Genomic DNA, 20,313 nt, shown 5'->3' with positions numbered 1-20,313 from the left:
TAACCTTCAAACTTGTAGGACTTCTTGCTTTTGATATGGAGTTGTGCATGAGTGATTTACATTGTCTGACATTACAAATTGAGCCTTACTCTGTGAAAAGGGGGTTTAATGCATGTGGGTTAAAGTGTCATGCCAGACTAGCCTGTGCAGTCTGCACAGGCTAATCAGGTACACCACCTTTTGCATTAACTGGGTTTTCATTACGACGAGAGTTCCTTTAAACGAAACAAATACCCTACAAGCAGAATGTGTCGTTACTGAGTAGCCTGTGCAGACTGCACAGGTTGATCTTGGACGACACTTTGCCCATATGCATTGAACCCACTTTTGTCAGAGCGCGGCTTAAATTATGAAAGCTATGTCCTTTTTTCAACGTTGACAGTCTATGGCATCAGGCTTAGTAACATAGAACAACATGCAAATTGGTGTTTTTATGCCCCCAAAGGAGGGCATATAGTGATTGGACCGTACGTCAGTCCGTCTTTCCGTCACACTTTGAGTTTAGGTTTCGCGTTTAGGTTTCCAAAAATGCTCATGACTTCTATGTCCCTTCACATAGCAACTTGATATTTGGCATGCAGGTGTATCTCATGGCGCTGCACATTTTGAGTGGTGAAAGGTCAAGGTCAAGGTCATCATTCAAGGTCAAAGGTCATAAAAACATGTATCAAAGCGGCGCAGTAGGGGGCATTGTGTTTCTGACAAACACATCTCTTGTTTTTTCACTGTTGCCACAATTTCCTATTCAAAACAATCTTAAATATATCCGCTACAGAGGGGTCATAGTGGAGTCATTCTGTCTGTTTGTCAGTTAGTAATTCAAGTTGGTTTTTTAAAACGTGAGATGTCATTAGTAGATTACCACCATCCTCAATTACAATAACGATTTGATGCTCAACATAATTCATCCCATTGGTACAAAAAGGTACCATGCAACATTGAAATTAGAAGGCACATGGTACCTTTGTGCATCGATGGGGAGAGCTATGACATCACCATGTAGTGAAGATGTGCAACTTTTCATACCCTGCCTGCTGAGATCAACAAAGTCATGATCCTTAGTTATTTGCCCTTGAACATACCTGGTCGGGATAGGATTTGAACACAAAGTCCCATGATAGACAGTAAATGACCGATTATTTTGTACTAAATGAATAGCAACCACCTACTACCATAATCGGTTAAATCTTTGTAATACCTATTTTTTCAAGTTATCTAATGGTTGATTTATGGGGGATGAATGAGAATTATAATGTTTTTTTGCATTGTTTGGATAGTTGCCAGTTTTGTTCATACATGTAGAGTTAAAGAATTCAAATGTTATGCAGATTTTGTTGTGATGCTGTTTCTAGTTTTAATTTAATATGTGACTCTGTTTAAGCTTATGGCAGCATATAGTTTATTTTACCCTTTGGATGCTGGGAAATTTGTCGTCTGCTAAAATGTCGTCTGCTGAATTTCTAAAATTAGCATTTTCTTTGATTTTTTTCAAAGAATATTATCAGAATAGCAAACAGTTTGGATCCTGATGAGACGCCACATTCTGTGGCGTCTCATCTGGATCCAAACTGTTTGCAAAGGCCTTCAAAATTAGGTTCCCGCACTGAAAGGGTTAATCCTTTCCCACTAAGAGGCAAAGTGAATATTGCTATGTGCAAACAGGATAAAACCAGAACAGCCTGCGAGTAACTCACAGTCTGTTCAGGTTGAATGTTGTTTGCTGCTCATCATTATCTAGGGTTTGGAAATGGAAGCTTTTAAAATTTGAATCTAGTAAGAAAGGTCTTTAATTAAATTTAACTTTCTATTAGGGACTACACAAGCGTCAAAATACGTATGTAAGTGGTAAAGTGTTAAAAAGCTTGTAAAAAGGTAACAATTCGAGGTAAGGTGAAATATGAGAAATCATTGGAGACATCCTGCAATCTTTTACCTGAAAAAATATTATTGATGGGCATATCATTTTTATAATTGCACTCTACTTGTTATTTAAACAGCTGCTTAACTAGTTGAATTCTAAATATTGCTTTTGACCTTAAATACCAGCCCACCCAACCTCACTTCTAGCTTCATCAAGTATGGGAAAATATAATACAAATTTACTTGCAATAACAAGGTTCTGTATAAGTGTATATGAAAATGTGTATGATATTTCTTTCTTCAAATATTGTTTTTGCTTTATTGGGTTGAGAAAAAAACCCAGCTTACAACTGGGTTGCTTTGGCCATAGAAGAAGATTGATTAAGAAATCGTTGATAAAGAAGTGTAATGCAAATATGCACTCTCACCCAAACAAACCTTTTTTAAACAAACTGTACAAACTAAAATCTGTATACACAATTTTCAAGGTTTTTGTTGATAATGTATCTATAGCTTCTATATTTCTTAATCCTATTTTACTTTGCATTTAAGTGATTGTTTTTGAAATATAATTGTCTGATTGCGGTGTGGCTTGCTGATTGCGATGTGGCTTGCAATGGTGCTTTAAAAATTGTGACTATCATAAAAGATGAAAGAATCTCATTTTGTTACACTGGTACTTCATAGTTGACCTATAATGGAACCTTGAAATCATTTGAATGAGGACTTAAAATTTTTTGACCTTGAACAAATGATAAGCATCTTGTTTTTCAGAGGTTCTATTATGTTTTTCGCATAAGATATTGATGTGGGTATGGATATCTTAAATGGATTTGGATAATGTCTGTTGTAGTCAGTGCCAGTCAGATGAATTACCGGTTTAATTGTTAAGCATGATTTAAATATTTGAGGCAAACAGTAAACAAGGCATGAATTCACCTATCAGACTTAATAAACAACTGTTGGTTGCAGTGTGTGATAGAATAATAAAATGCAATGGAAGTAAAATTAATACATAAAATAAAATAATTCAGAAGTTTTTGCAGGACACAAAAAATTGCAAAGTTTGTAAAAAAATAAGGACTAATAGTGAATATTAAAGGGTGTGCTTTGTTTAATTTAATTAATAATTAGCCGATAAGATGTGTGTGGACTATTAAAATATTGTAAAGACATTTATCATACACAATGTACATCGTCAACATAACATGTGCTGGGAATTCATATATGTCAAAATATATTAATTAAAATTATATCCCCAAACACATTTTATATGGCTTAACGGCTCGAACTGTATACTTTTGCAGCATTGACTTAATTGGAGGATTTGTGTTAAACTGGTGTTTTTTTGTGTTATACTTATTTAACAATTTGAATTGGAATCAAATATGTAGAGCTTAAGTGATGTATTGATAAGGTACCAATTTATTTCAAATATTTTAATGACTTATATTAAGCTCAAATTCAAAGAAAACAAATGAATCACCGATTTATTCAAATTGTCTCCATGATGATATCCATTGCAAATTTAAACAACAAGACACGATGCTCATTTGCTCTTGTTAGTTCTGTACCATTTATAAATTCTGTTGTAATTGTGTTTTCTGGTCACATAAAGTTCCTCAGAAAAACCTTAATTAATAAGTACACTTCTCTGATCAATATTTTCCCTCCCTGAGATGTCAATAGATGCTGTTCTCCATCTATTTATTTCATTATCGTTTCAGAATATTATTATTATTACTGTTCAAAGTTGGTGGCACGGAAAGCGGTTTCTCAATGCAAACTATGATTAAAGCATGATTCATATTTTTTTCCTTGGCATATTGGAGGTTTTTTTAAATTTCTTGTTTGTGTTGTTTTTTTTATTTGGAATATTAGTGTTATTGTTGACTTCAAATTTAGAGATAAACTGTTCCTGTATCTTGCATGCAAGAAAGATGCCAGTAAACATGATACTCAGTTTTTCAGAGGTGTAATTATCAGTTCTTTTCCTGAAAACTTATTGGGTCTGATGATTAAACATTGCTAATTGTTGTCACACATGATCAATTTGGATGATTAAATAATGATTTTATTGCTGATCTGTTCAAAGCTACTCAGTATGCCAGATAGACATTTTCCTGTTTCTTCTTATTGCGGTATAGCTCATCTACAAGCAGCTGGCATAATATTGTACATCATATAACCTGGTGAAACCAAGGCTCTATTCTCTGTTAGTTAACTCTGAATCAAAGCTGCATCTGGCTAGAAAGGGTAGAGCATTGTAAATAACTGGTGATGCAAGATTAAGTTGTATTTGATTTGTGTTGTTGTTGTTATTAATTTTTTATGAATTTTTATGACGTTCAAATTCAGTGTTGCTCAAGCTGGCTATTTATTGTGAGTCCTCGAGTAATAGCGGATATTGATAGTGCACATTATGTCAGGAAATTTATGGTATCAAAAAAATATCCGTACATTCACAGGTGACTCTTGTATTGCTTTTGTTCTGAGGGTCTGGGAAAAGTTTGGAAAATTCAGTGGTAAGATAATTGGATTGAAGGAAAGTTATGTTATTGGTTAAATAAAATAGGAGGTTTATCCAGAAAACGGGTGTTGTAAAGTGTTTTTTTGCCGGGCTGTGGAATTAATTATTAATTAGTTGTTCATGGTGGAATATATGAGTATATATAGGATATGTAAGTAAATGAGGTCTGAGGAATGTGTGATCTATCAATGTGATCGTGGAATAATTTCAAATGGGTGATGCTATTTATTATAAATATTAAACTCACATTGAGGATCTGTTTTCAATTGAAAACACCTTGGGTCTAGTGCCTGATTGCTTAGAAGAAATTGTTTCCATTATTAATATTAAAAGAAATTGAAACTAAAGGTGAGGTCAATAGAAGGTGGATAAACAGCAAATTTTCCTTTTGTGTGGATTCTTAAAAATAAGACATTAATTAATTGGTGCTTTAAGCAATTTAAGCTTGTTAGAAGTACAATAAGAACGGTGTTACAAGTTATCAATGACTGTTGTTTTGGAGAAGAATATAATTAGAAAGTTCTAATTTAAAGGTGTTTTGTAGTTATTTGGTTGCTTATTTTTTTGTTGTTAGAACATGCCAGCTTCCTACATGGTAATCTTTTCTGTCATGCTTGAAAACTCAGGTTTGATCTTGTTTGGCAGTGAGCTAGATAGGTTTAAAATTGTTTCAAATTACCTACGTTTATTCATTAGTATGCAGAAACTTTAGACCTCTAGAAGGATAAAGTGTGGATGTGACATTACTTTTTCAGTTGTTAGAGGTTAAAATGATCGAGATAAATCTTAAAAGGTTTTAATAAAAATAATGCTGTTTTTGAATAACAATTTGTGAATACAGATATTATAGTGAAACAGCTATGGAAATGAATGTGAACAAAGTGCTGGAATAGGTGGGGAAAAAATTAATACAGTGGAATAATTTTTTTCAAAAAGTGTTGAGGTAATATCTTGTAAAAAATGGAATATAAGTGGTTTAGGTGTTAAAATCTTAATATGAATCTGGTGAGAGGTCCAATAATTAAATAAGAAAATCAAGCACAATGGATTTTATCAGATTGATTTTGCACAAGCTATGAAAGGTCCAACAGTTCAATAAATAAAAATAAAATCGCGAAAAATGGATTATCTCGGATCAGCTTTGCACAAGTTGCGCCCAAGGCGGCGGTCGGTGGGCACGATACCCACTCTGCAGGTGATACCGGATAACGATGAACCAGTTGAGATATTCACGCCGGACGACCCTGAGGAGGCGTCGCGTATTAGTCAATACCGGCGACAGAGCAAGCGTCGTGCTTCGTGTCCTGCTCCTAATGCCCAGGTATGTTAATCACTATTACATTGCATCCACAGGCGTCACTTCTCAAGTATAACCTATTGGGTATTTGCTTGTGCACAATCGGTAGGTGCCACTTTTGTAAGGGGCAGTCCAGCTGATTAAGCGTTGTCCACCATGAACAAGACTGATATTAAAAGACTTAATGGTTTTAGTCAGTGTGTGTTTTTTGGTCAAATTTGGGGCTGTTATTTATACCCATTCCCAAAGTCAAACAGAATAGTATATATCTTTCCCAATGACTGTCTAAATTTCCCAATTGAAGGTTAAAAAAATGTGGGAAAATAAAATGCATTTTAAAGGTTATTTGAATTGTGCTATGCAGCCTTATATGGGTAATGATCCATAGTTAATATAATATACAAAAAAATTATACACCTATTTCCCAATTTTAATCAAAATGGCGCGTTTTTCCAAAGTAACAAGGGCTCGGGCCCAATTACCGAAATGGTGGAAAAATAACAACTGTCAGCTCCATGACATTGTGTCCACAGGTCCCGCTTCTCAACTAACTTGTGTGGTTTTTGCTTTTTCACGATGGGTAGACGAAGGCACTTCTTTTTATCTAGAGGCACAGTCAAATTAAAGGTGATGGTGTCTGCCTTGCGACGGGGAGGTAATGGGTTTGATTCCCACTGTTGGAGATCGTTCTTTAGATCTCCCTAAAAGACACCAAGTACTGGTTATTCCCAGGAAACAGACTTAAGAGCATTTAGATAGTCTTAGTCTTTCATAGGTTTAACTTATTCTCAGCTACATTGCATCCACAGGTGGCGTTTCTCAACCATCCAGACGAGTGTTATTTTTGCTTATTCGTGTTGGGTGGGTTCTAATGTTTTAGTGAAGAATTGTTCTGTGTAGTTATTTTACTCAATGTAAAATATTATGAGTTATATCAATGTACATTTCCTTGATATTGATAAATCATGCTTTCAATAATAATGTATAAATATTACTTGGAAACTATGTCATATTTCTTTAGACTTAATCTAAGCGCATGTATGCTTATCAAACAGGAATATAGTAAATCCAGTTCTTATATAGAGGTTGACAAACAATTTTAGTGCAGCCATTCTTTTTTTTTAGAATGCCTCAACATAGAGATTTGACTGTCCCAGCTTTAGCTATTGTATCAAACCCCTTCCACCAAAAAACACCACGCTATGAATAGCCCATTTCACCAGGAGATCAGCAATATTCGCAGAAACTCTGAATTCTAAGTGTTATCAACTGACCACGCTAACCAATCAAATTCTGGTGTATTATGTTTACATTAAATCAGCATGGCGTCTGCTTCAGCAGTTTCCTTTGTTGACATAAAAATTGTCTTTTCTAGCAGTAGTTTGCCGCAATATCTTCAACAAATTAATATTACAACAATAATTACTAGTTACTTTTTCAACATACATTCGGACTTTCGTTCAATCAGAGAAGTTTCATACGAGCTGTTTACAAACAGACACGTCAGAGTATGTATAGGAGGTTTTTTTCGTGACGTCACAATGTGATTTTACTTTTTAAGTCACCAATATTTCTCAAAACATAGTGCTAGTATTTTTTATTGGAAGTCGATTAAATTTAACATCGTTTCCACCAGCGGCCCACATTCTTACAACTTTTAACATGGCACATGTGCCTCATTTTCTTTGTTGTATTCTCTATTTATCAGTAAAATGTTCGCCTTGAATGTACAAATATTGCTACTGTTAATAGATTAATCGTACATGTTTACCCCAGCATTTCATTGGTCAGCCAGTTACCTGTTCCGAATCTTATGGGCTGAAATCATAAATATTCGTGCCTACTCGGAGTGAAATGGGCTATTCCTTGATCTTAATATTATAGTTATTATTGTTTATATTTACTTTTATTTTCCTATACAATATTTGAATCTTCTGTACACCTCATATAAAATCACCATTTGGTGGAAAATTGCACTTTACTTCATTAAATTAATACAAATTAAAAACGTATAAGCCCTCTAGAAGGTGAAGGATTTTACCTTTGAATGCAGTGTACATTGATAGCCCATATGGGAAGCAACCAAGACATGAAGTTTGGTACGTTTTTTAGGGGCTATGAGGGGTTTGAGTAAACATGAAACAGGAGAATTCAAACAGTAATTTGGTCGCGGGATTAATTTGACATCAGAATTAGTTTTAGGCCCCTGTGAGATATTTTTTTGAGCTTTGAGAGATTAAAAAATAAAATAAACATACTTTATTTGTGCAAAATGATAGACCAGTAAACTGTTATATATAATACTAGTAATATGTGACTTAGTGTATACGTTTGATGTGAGTGAAAATCACATTCAGACCTTAAGAAATAAGACGTGAAAAAAACTCAAGAAATAAGATGTGAAAAAAACTTGACTAAAAAATATAAAACATGATAGTAGAACTAGAGGGTAAAATCATGCATGGTAAGCTGTGAGCTTTGAACCTACAGTATCTAATGATCTAACTAGATTCATCTATGGGGAGTAATATTGCAAGAGGCTTAGCTTCTAGTACAATGTAAGATTCTCTCTTTGATGCTGTCCTTATGTATTTGATTAACCATGCATGCAATCTATGGTTAATGGCCAACTGTACTGTAAAGTATTGATGCAAAAGTAGGTTACAGCATAGAGATCAATGATTGGACTAAAGAATAATATGGAAAAAAACCTTTCCTTTTTAAAGGGGCCTTTTCATGTTTTGGTAAATCGACAAAATTAAAAAAAGTTGTTTCGGATTCGCAAATTTTTGTTTCAGTTATGATATTTGTGAGGAAATAGTAATACTGAACATTTACTATGCTCTAAAATATCCATTGTATGCATCTTTTTACGATTTGAAAACCTGAAAAGTATCAAGCATTGCAAGGTGAAAGGATTGAATAATTTGGAAAGTTCTTTTGTTGTTATTATAGTTTGGATACACGGATTACTTATTTAAGTACAAAATACATCAGCCAATAGCATTTGCACGGATGGTCGAGTGGTCTAAGTGGGAGTCTTTTTACTTCAGGACTCCAGGGGTCAATGGTTCGAGCCCAGTTTGGGGTTACTTTTTATCCTTTTTTAAAATTTATTCTTGTTTTTTTTTACTTGAGATTTTTAGGTCTAAGGTTTAAATGTATCAATATAAAGCATTTAATGACAAGCTTCAATACATGCCAAAATCTGTGAAAAGGCCCCTTTAATTGCTAATTTCTTACCCTTACTATGCATACTTCGATTAAGTATTGATGCAACGGTAAGGAAATCAATGATACTTCTAAGAAATAATAAGGAAAACACTCTGTCCTTTATAATTGCTATTTTTAGTTGGTCGCGTTAATAGCGGCCAACTAAATTTACAGAGCATATTTTGCAAATCAGTATGTGCTTAGAAGCCTTAGCTACCCTAAGAACCGCAACTCACTATGCTAGGAACGATTACCGCTGCCTGTCTGTTCTGCAGACGACAAATGCTTATGAGCGTCTGCTCTACTTCTGCAGTGAGTGTATATTTAGCAGCTTGTAAGACAACATTGGCCAGTACAGTGTTTATCATTGAAATCTTTACATATTGGCTGCTTTCAGGGAAAACGGGGCTTAATACCTGTCAAAGAAGATTAGCCTGTGCACACTGATTAGCCTGTGTAATGTGCACAAGCTAATCAAGGACGACAACAGCGAACAACTTCAGTGCCTTCAGCGCTTTTATATAATTAATTCTTTATGCATGTGCTATGTCATTAATGGCCCAGTGTACTGTATGGCATTAATGTGAAATTAGGTTAGAGTAGAGAAATCAATGATCTTATTTAAGAAATATATGGAGAAAAACTATTTCCTTTCTAATTGCTAATTTTTAATTTATTCTTTATGCATGTGCTGTATCATAAATGGCCCAGACTGGGCAGTGTACTGTACAGTATTGATGTGAAACTAGGTTAGAGTAAGGAAATCAATGACCCAACTTAGCAATAATAAGGAAACAAAACCTGTCCTTTCTAATTATAATTTTTAATTTATTGTGTATGCATAAGCTGTTTATATTGCCCAGTGTACTGTACAGTATTGATGCAAAAGTAGGTAAAAGCAAAGAAATCAATGATCTTACTTAAGAAATATATGGAGAAAACCCTGCCCTTTCTAATTTCTAATATAACTTACCATGCAAGCGCTGCATCATTTAATCTTTCAGTGCTGGAACCTAATTTTGAAGGCCTTTGCAAACAGTTTGGAATCAGATAAGACGCCACATAACGTGGTGTCTCATCAGGATCCAAACTGTTTGCTATTCTGATAGTATTCTTTGAAAAAAAATTTAATTTTAGAAATTCAGCAGACAACATTTTTGCAGACGACAAATTTCCCAGCATGCAAATGGTAAATGGGGCAGTGAATCATGTTAGATAGTGATGCAAAACTGGGTTAAATCAGAAAGATCAATGATGCCACTTCAGAATCATACGGAAAATAAATCACACAAGTGGCCAATATTTGTATTTTATATATATTAGTACTGTATTAAGCAATATTTGTCAAAAATATTGATGCTAATGCTTCCATTTAAAAAATGTTGATGGTTTTTATTCATTTGTAAATGCAGCTAAACACTGGAAGATGAAGGTTTTAAGTGTGTATGAATTATACTTAATTTGCTGTACTTTAAACAAATGCAAACTTCAAATTAAATGTTGTGGGAACTTATCATGAAAGATTGATCTTTTTCATTTTCAACCTTAATAGTAATTGTTTGTAATACTGGGCGCTGTTCCATTTACCCATTTTTTTGAGAATAATACTACATATTTAAGGTATAAGATAGTATGTGAATTGATGAAATGTATGAACACTATAGAATATTATCTTGAAAGTTGAATAACAACAATCATGCATTAAATTTCAACCTGTGATCATGAGCTGTATTATATTCTCCTGAGCGAAATGCATTTCATGATTTCATAGCTTTTGTGAGCCATCAAGTATTGTTAATTGTTCTTTTGATGTAGTTCATAAACTTTATTTCACAAATCATTTTCACAGCGACTTCATGAACACTGAAACATTTTAGTGTGATTAACAGTCCTTGATTAACACTTGTGAAATACTGTGAGTTTTATTAGCATTTCAGACATACCAGGAGTTGTTCATGAACATGAACATAATTAATTTGTTCTGGAATTGTTATAATGAACTTCTACACATAAACAGTTCTTTAAATGTCTTTATGCCCCCTATAGGGTGGCATATAGCAGTTGAACTGTCCATCAGTCTGTCTGTCTGTCCGTCCGTCCGAAAACTTTAACATTGACCATAACTTTTGCAATATTGAAGATATCAACTTGATATTTGGCATGCATGTGTATCTCATGAAGCTGCACATTTTGAGTGGTGAATGGTCAAGGTCATCCTTCAAGGTCAAAAGTAAAAAAAAAATCCAAGGGAAGTAATAATCTGTAAAAGGGAGATAATTTCTAAACGTGCTAATGATATATTGAAATTTTACTTCAAAGCAGCGCAATAGGGGGCATTGTGTTTCTGACAAATACTTCTCTTGTTGATAAACACTTTATGAAATAATGAGTGTTATTATCTCATTCATAAACTGACATTGGTTTGTTTTTTTAGAAACATAGTTAAGGATTTGAATTTTAAGCCAATGAAGAACTGTTCTTCAAATAGCTTTTGGAATTATCTTGAACTTGTATAATGAAAAAATGTGTATGCTGTACACTTTATGGACTGATGAAGACAAATCATAAACCCATGGACAAATTATCAATTTGTAACATTTGATGAGGGTATTTTCTAGCCTATAAATGATTTGTTGTACATCCAAATTAATGTTGCTGTGGACAATAACTTTTGAACCATTGAAACAGTACTGGCAGATTGTTCTCCCTTGTGGGTTGATTATCCCTTTACCTCTTTGATACGTATTTTCACGTATGTGTAGTCCCTTAGAAAGTTATATTTAATTTAAGACCTTCCTTACTAGATTCAAGTTTGTATGCCCCCCTTCGAAGAAGAGTGGGTATATTGTTTTGCACTTGTCGGTCCGTTGATTGGTCAGTCCCTCCACCAAATGGTTTCCGGATGATAACTCAAGAACAATTTGGCCTAGGATCATGAAACTTTATAGGTACATTGATCATGACTGGCAGATGACCCCTATTGATTTTAAGCTTGCTAGTCAAAGGTCATGGGCACAATGACTCGAAACAGTAAAGTGGTTTCTGGATGATAACTCAAAAACACTTTGGCCTAGGATCATGAACTTTCACAGGTACATTGATCATGACTGGCAAATGACCCCTTTTGATTTTCAGGTCACTAGGTCAAAGGTCATGGTGACAGTGACTCGAAACAGTAAAATGGTTTCCGGATGATAACTCAAGAACGCTTACGCCTAGGATCATAAAACTTCATAGGTACATTGATCATGACTGGCAGAAGACCCCTATTGATTTTTAGGTCACTAGGTCAAAGGCCAAGGTCACAGTAATTAATTAATTGTGTTTGTCAAACTGTATCGTTGGTTAAAACTTTTGCAATATCTAAAATGGTTTCTGGATGATAACTCAAGAATGCTTACGCCTAGGATCATGAAACTTCATAGGTACATTGATCATGACTGGCAGATGACCCTATTGATTTTCAGGTCACTAGGTCAAAGGTCAAGGTCACAGTGACTCGAAACAGTAAAATGGTTTCCTGATGTTAACTCAAGAATAATAATACCTAGGATCATGAAACTTCATAGGTACATTGATCATGACTGGCAGATGACCCCTATTGTATTCAGGTCACTAGGTCAAAGGTCTAGGCCACAGTGACAAAAAACGTATTCACACAATGGCTGCCACTACAACTGACAGCCCATATGGGGGGGCATGCATGTTTTACAAACAGCCCTTGTTCTTGGAATCTTGTTGTGGTATTGTTTGAACCCCATATGAGACACCTCATTCTTTTTATGCCCCCGGTAGGGTGGCATATAGCAGTTGAACTGTCCGTCAGTCAGTATGTCCGTATGTGTGTATGTCAGTTTGTGTGTATGTGTGTATGACAGTCTGTCCATCCGTCCAAAAAAGACTTTAACATGGGCCATATCTTTTTCACTATTGACGATTGCGACTTGATATTTGGCATGCATGTGTATCTCATGGAGCTGAACATTTTGAGTGGTGAAAAATGAAGGTAAAGGTCATCCTTCAAGGTCAAATGTCAAATATATGGCGTCTGTCCGTCCGAAAACTTTAACATTGGCCATAACTTTTTCAATATTGAAGATAGCAACTTGATATTTGGCATGCATGTTTATCTCATGAAGTTGCACATTTTGAGTTGTGGAAGTTCAAGGTCAAGGCCATCCTTCAAGATCAAAGGTATAAAAATAAATTGAAAGTGGCGTTCTCATGAAACTGCACATTTTGAGTGGTGGAAGTTCAAGGTCATCCTTCAAGGTCAAGGTCATCCTTCAAGGTCAAAGGTCAAAAAATAAATAAATTCAAAGCGGCATTCTCATGAAGCTGCACATTTTGAGTGGTGGAAATTCAAGATCAAGGTCATCCTTCAAGGTCAAGGTGATCCTTCAAGGTCAAAGGTCAATTTATTTATTTTTCAAAGCGGCGTAATCATGAAGCTGCACATTTTGAGTGGTGGAAGTTCAAGGTCAAGGTCATCCTTCAAGGTCAAGGTCATCCTTCAAGGTCAAAACAATTTATTTTTTCAAAGCGGCGTTCTCATGAAGCTGCACATTTTGAGTGGTGGAAGGTCAAGATTCCTTCAAGGTCGAAGGTAAAAAAATGTTTTTGTTTTTTTTCAAAGTGGCGCAATAGGGGGCATTGTGTTTCTGACAAATACATCTCTTGTTTACTTGTGAAGTCAGTTAATCATCTATAAGAGGCTATAAATAATAATTTCATATATTTTTTCATCGGATATTCACATAAAAAAAGATGTAATTGATTGGTAGGTCTGTGACTTTGGCATGACTTTTGCACTTTCACACAGGTATTAAAAATGGATGTGAAAATTGCTACAAAAGCTTGAAGCAATCACTTATTTTTATGCCATCAGACTGTCCGTCAGTCTGTCCGTCAGTCCGTCCGTCACACTTTGCGTTTAGGTTTCGAAATCTGCGTTTAGGTTTCGAAAAATGCTCATAACTTCAATGTCCCTTGAGATATAACCTTAATATTTGATATGCATGTGTATAAGGACAAGGCCTTTCCATACGCACACAAATTTTGACACCTTTGACCTTGAACTTACTGTCCGCATTTAGGTTTTTAAATCTGCGTTTAGGTTTCGAAAAATGCTCATAATTTCTATCAAAGCGTTTATAGGGGGCATATGTCATACTATGGTGACAGCTCTTGTTTACAGGAAATTTACAGTGATAAAGATCACTAAAAGCTTTCCTCTGTCATAAGTATGTGTTGTTGAAATGCTAAGTATTAACACCATGTTCACACTCATCACTAAATATTGTTTGAAGTTTTCATGGGTTTAAGAACCACTTGCTAAACAATTGAAGAGAGGACCTTATAATCCGCACAGCACTTTGTATTCTTGGAATCAGGTTGGGGAAAGGTTTGAACCCTATATATGAGACATCACATCCTATTTTTGACATGTGTAGTCAGTTAATTATCTATGAGAGGCTATAAATAATATTTTCATGATGTTGTTTACCTGGCTAGATTCTCTGTAGAGAATGAAACAAATCTATTTGTTGCAGTCTGTGAAGATTGCCAGAAAAGATAGAATGGGTATAATTAGCCCATCCTTACAGCTCAGTTGTTCATGCAGATAATTGTATATATTCTTTGATAGAATTGTGGTGCTTTTCATGCTTACTGATTTGGCACATTTGAAATAAAATGATTTAGGAATTTTAAGCTAGACCAAAATATGGAAAGGGGATTGTCCTAAAAAAGGCAGTGACCTCTTTTCTGATTTGTTTGGGGATTGTAAACTTTGCATATTCATAAGTGACTTAAGGTAGCGCACCCCTAATGATTTTCAGCGATTTATTATACGATCATTGCCGATCTTCAATGATCGGTTATTTCCGAGAGATGCATTTTATTTTTTTCAGACTTGGAATTTTGATATATTTTTACGTAATTCCTTTAGAATACATTATTTTCACAATAAATATTGACTTTGATCCAAATATCATCTGAAAATCACCATTTCGCGATTTCTTCAAAGATCGACGAGCCTTTTTACCTGGTCACTTATGGATATCTAATTTGAGCTTGCAAAAATGTGAAGTTGTTGTGGCCGAGTGGTTAAGGGGATGGACTAGAAATCTTTTGGGATCTTCCTGCGCAGGTTCGAATCCTGCCGACATCGCATAATTTTTGCGACGCGTTTTATTTCTTTTCTAACTTAATTTGATTTAATATAGGATATAAGCTATGTTTATTGTTAAATATGTTGAAATTTTTATGCACATCCTTCAATTTTTAAATTTAAAACAACGATATGACTAAATTGGGTGATTTACTGCTGAAAATACGAATGATGCATGTTGCATTTTTATTTTTATTTAAAAAAGTAAACGGTAAATCTGTCTATTTTTTGGTATTTTTGCTTTATATAGTGTTTTTATAAAAGCTAAGTTTAAAATAAATAAAAAATGATACTATTTAGAATTTTATGACACTTTGTTTTTTACCGACCCAATTTTTACTTGGCTGAAATCACTTACATTTCATGGCGCTCTTCCACAGATAAAATTTTGTAAAAAATAAATGTCTGTAAAAGAATACTTATTAGTCCCCTAATGGTTTCATCGGAGGGGACTTATGGTTTTGTCTCAACCGTCCGTCTGTCCGTCACACTTTTCTGGATCCTGCGATAACTTTGAAAGTTCTTAATATTTTTTCATGAAACTTAAAACATGGATAGACGGCAATATGGACATTATGCATGTCATTTCATTTTGTTCCTACGTCAAAAATTCTGGTTGCTATGGCAACAAATAGACTAGAAATACTGCTGAAAATATTTTTTTTCTGGATCCTACGATAAATTTTTAAAGTTCTTAATATTTTTTCATGAAACTTCAAACATGGATAGATAGCAATATGGACATTATGCACTTCATTTTATTTCATTCCGATGTAAAAAATTATGGTTGCTATGGCAACAAAATTAGACTAGACATAATGCTGAAAATGGTGGTTTTCTGGATCCTGCGATAACTTTTAGTTCTTAATATTTTTTCATGTTACTTGAAACATGGATAGATGGCAATTTGGACATTATGCATTTCATTTAATTTCGTTCCGACATCAACAATTCTGGTTGCTATGGCAACAAATAGACTAGACATACTGCTAAAAATGGTGGTTTTCTGGATCCTGCGATAACTTTTAGTTCTTAATATTTTTTCATGTAACTTGAAACATGGATAGATGGCAATATGGACATTATGCACGTCATTTAATTTCGTTCCGACATCAACAATTCTGGTTGCTATGGCAACAAATAGACTAGAAATACTGCTGAAAATGGTGGTTTTCTGGATCCTGCAATAACTTTTAAAGTTCTTAATATTTTTTCATGAAACTTAAAACATGGATAAATGGCAATATGGACATTATGCACATCATTTCATTTTGTCATTTTCATGTATCATTTTGTTCCTAAATAAATAATTTTGATTGCTATGGCAACAAATATAAATTAAAAAAAATCTGGAATTTCTGACAATGGTGGAGCCGGTAGTGGACTTATATTGCTTGACAATAGTCTTGTTTCATCTTGTTTAAACTTTAAACACCTTTACTGCATCTGTACACACCAACTGCATGCCAAAATTTGGAAATTTGAAGGAATTATGGAACTTTTCTATACTGCAAGGGTGAAAATAAACTGGACAAAAGCTGAGCGTGGGGTGGTTTTGAAAAAATCAGTATATTTTGTTAAAAAGCATGGAAAGTCTACCTACAAATTTGCATGTAGTTCAGTGAAATGATGCTGATTAAGAAAATAATTAATAAGTTTATATTTGGATATGTGCCCATTAGGGGTGCACTACCTTAATGATGCTGTTTCCTTTTAAAGGGGCCTTTTTACGTTTTGGTAAATTGACAAAATTAAAAAGAAATGTTTCAGATTCGCAAATTTTATTTTTTGATGATTTAAAAACCTGAAAATTATAAAGCGTTGCAACGTGAAATGATTGAATAATTTGGAGAGTTCTGTTGTTGTCGTTATATTTTGTAAAAACTACGAGGATTAAATATAGATAGAATAAAATACATTGATCATTGTTTGAGCATGGATGGCCTAGTGGTCTAAGTGGTAGACTTTTAACTCCAAGACTCCAGGGGTCAGTGGTTTGAGCCCTGTTGAAGGTTACTTTTTTATTTTTTATTCTTGAATTTTTACTGGAGCTTTTTAGATCCAATGCTTACATTTATCAATATAAAGCATTTATGGCTTGTTCTCATTGAGTCGTGGGTTCCCTTTGTGTCGTGGTTATAGAGATCGCGTGAAATCACTTGAAAGAACGTTCGCAGGCGCTGCAGTTCGTTCCGGTAAAAAGTTTGACAGAATCGGCGTTCATTTTACAGATCGAAAATGCGTCAAAAACAGGTAAATAATTCAATTAACCATAACCCGATGCATTTTTATACACAAATAAACACTATTTCTACCCTTATATTGTTTCTAAGTAACACAAAATCCCCTATTTATGAGTATTTCCCATGTTACATCGTCTGTTGACATTTTTACACAAATGACGGTCTGCGCATGCGCGAAGCACTTGCTGTAAACACACTAAAGTTTAGGTCACATTCAACCAATTGTTCCTTAATTGAATTGTTAAAATCAATTAGGAAACAATGGGTTCACTTTGAGAATTCCAATGAAACACATTTTTGTTTTTATTTTTCAGAAACAACCTATCAGACTGATGAAAAGCAAGGCATATTCTAGGGAAATGATGATGAGTGCATACAAGGCAGTGAAAGATGACCATTTGCCAGTTGATAGAGCAGCAATCATGTATGGTGTGCCAAAACAAACACTGAGGGACAGAGTGTTGAACAAAGTCAAGATCAGCTCAAGGTGGGGAAAAGATTCATTATTCACCCATGAAGAAGAAGAACTGCTTGTTAGCCATCTGGAAGGGTTGGCCCAGGTTGGGTATGGTATTAATCGCTCTCAGTTGAACATTCTTGCAGGTGATTTGGCTGTGAAACTGGGTAGACGTTTAACTGACTCCAAACTAAGCAACAAATGGTATTATGCCTTCTTGAGACGATGGACACACAGGCTGAAAGTCATTAAACCAAGGGGTCTTTCATCAACAAGAGCAGCCGCTGTCACACAGGAGAATATTGACAGCTACTTCAGAGATTTGGATGCTATTCTTACCAAGTACTCCCTGAAGTGTAAGCCACATCTAATTTATAATCTGGATGAGACTGGCATTCAGCCAGAGCATCGACCATCAAAGGTTATCACAGGAGTTTCGTCAAGCAAAACTCAAGCTGTCACCTCTCCGAATACAGGCACCACAACCATTATAGCGTGCGTAAATGCGGCTGGAACAGCACTACCCCCTTACTATGTGTTCAAGGGAAAACGGACAAACGATGACCTATTGAAAAATGCAGCAGTCGGTGCCAACTACGCCATGTCGGATTCTGGATGGGTAAACGGGGAGGTATTGATGAAGTACCTTGAAGAACACTTTCTGAAATTTGTTCAACGAGGATCAGGTGACATTTCCCAACCTATACTGCTCATATATGATGGCCATGCTTCACATGTCTCCATTGACATAGTCAACTGGGCAAGAGCGCACAATGTCATACTGTTTGTGCTACCCCCACACAGTTCTCATGCCCTCCAACCATTGGACATTACATGTTTTGGGCCGTTCAAGTCTATTTTCCACAATGAATGCCATCTATACATGGCTAAGCAGAGGGGAAGAGTCATTACAAAATATGACATAGCTGACTTGTCCGGGAAGGCTTACTTAAAATCCATGACACCAGCAACAATCCAGTCTGGATTCCGGAAAGCTGGCATATTGCCATTTGATCCGACAAAAGTACCAGCAGAAATGATAGTGCCGTCTAAATCATTCCCCAAAATCATTCCAGAATTGCCAATTAGGACCATGAAAGAGCTCCTAGATGAAAGTTAATGGAAACAGCTCCAAAAGCCAAACTTGAAAAACCAAAAGCTAATAAAAGTAAGACACAGGACAAAAAGAAGAAACCAAAAATGGGTGGAAAGGCCATTACAGAAGACTCTACATACTTTCAGCTGCTAGAATACCAACAACAGAGAGAAGAAAATAACACAAAAGAAAAAACAAATAGATCAAAACAAAATTTGCACAAATCACCCCAACCAAGCACAAGCAAAGGAAATATCGTGGACTCTGACATTGAAAGCGAAATTGAAGACGAAGATCCAGCTAGCAACTGTTGTATATGCAAGAAGTTTTTACCGCCAGGATTGGATCAGTGTGATGAACTTGTGATCGTCAAATGGGCCCAGTGCACAGCCTGTGGTCATTGGTGCCATCTGCGATTTTGTTCACAGATCAGAGTAGTGCGCCGGATATCTGATTTCTTCTGTCCGCATTGTGCTGAAAGAGAGTGTTAAATCTATTGACAGTTACTTCATCTGTTAGGTTGTTTAAATAGTATTTTTATTAAATTGTTATGGATCAGTAAATTTCATTCCATCAGTATGTAATGTTTATAATTGTGCTTGTTGTTGTGTAAATAGTAAGTGACTAACAAGTAATTATTGAGTTTATGCACAATAATGACTTTTGCATATTTGTCAATAAAATCAATTGTGAAGATATTTTGCAATTACTGTTTATTGACTTTTCTTGCATTAGCTTTATTAACAGAATTTTGCTGTTTTAATTCTTAATTATTGATCAAATAATTTGTTTGTCATTTAAATTATTTATTGTTATAGAAAATAAAATTGCATATGTATTTCAATAAAATTTTATGATTATTGTTTGAAATAAATTAGTTATAAAACTCACACACACACACACACAATAAAACACTTACTTGTTTTGCATATTACATTCAATAAAGAATGTAACCTGCAGTTTATATTGCATTAGTGAGTTTACAGCATGACATATTTGCTTACATACAACAGCCAATCAGAATCCACGACTCAATGAGAACGTATTTCCAAGATGGCCGCTTGACATGATGTAAACAAAACAAACAGTTAGAAGTTTTTGTATTCGTTTAAATCAGCGAAAAGTATCCAAATTGATTAACAAAGGATTATACTTGTGAAATTAAATCTTAATTGATTTGAACTCTTTAGTAAAAAAATATTTTACCGGTTTATACACAATTACCCACGACTTAACAAGGCAATAGCATACTGACAAACTTCAATACATGCCAACATCTGTGAAAAGGCCCCTTTAATTACTTAAACTAAAGCATACATTCATCATATATCCATGAGGTATATGCTCTTTTAATATCAAAAATCATTTGATGTTAATTTCAAGTAAAACTGCATGTGAGTCTATTAAATTTCCAATAGCCGATACAAATGTGTGTGGTGTTTATG

General features: G+C 34.8%; 1 protein-coding gene across 5 annotated transcripts in view; it reads left to right on the top strand.

Annotated features, from left to right (window-relative positions):
* LOC127856499 (5'-AMP-activated protein kinase subunit gamma-1-like) overlaps positions 1-20,313 on the top strand; it is a 423,354-nt gene that overhangs the window by 158,269 nt on the left and 244,772 nt on the right. The window contains exon 1 of one of the 5 annotated variants that reach the window (XM_052392759.1): positions 5,455-5,711. The exons of the other annotated variants lie outside the window; for them this stretch is intronic. Within the exon in view, the coding sequence (XP_052248719.1) occupies positions 5,511-5,711 (201 nt within the window). The 5' untranslated portion in view covers positions 5,455-5,510. Of the gene's footprint in view, positions 1-5,454; positions 5,712-20,313 lie in introns of those variants that run through there. 5 annotated transcript variants of the gene reach the window in all.

This window comes from Dreissena polymorpha, chromosome 13, assembly GCF_020536995.1.
Source record: "Dreissena polymorpha isolate Duluth1 chromosome 13, UMN_Dpol_1.0, whole genome shotgun sequence".
NCBI lineage: Eukaryota > Metazoa > Mollusca > Bivalvia > Myida > Dreissenidae > Dreissena > Dreissena polymorpha.
Note: the sequence above shows the minus strand (reverse complement) of the source record. Positions and strands in the feature narration are given on the sequence as shown.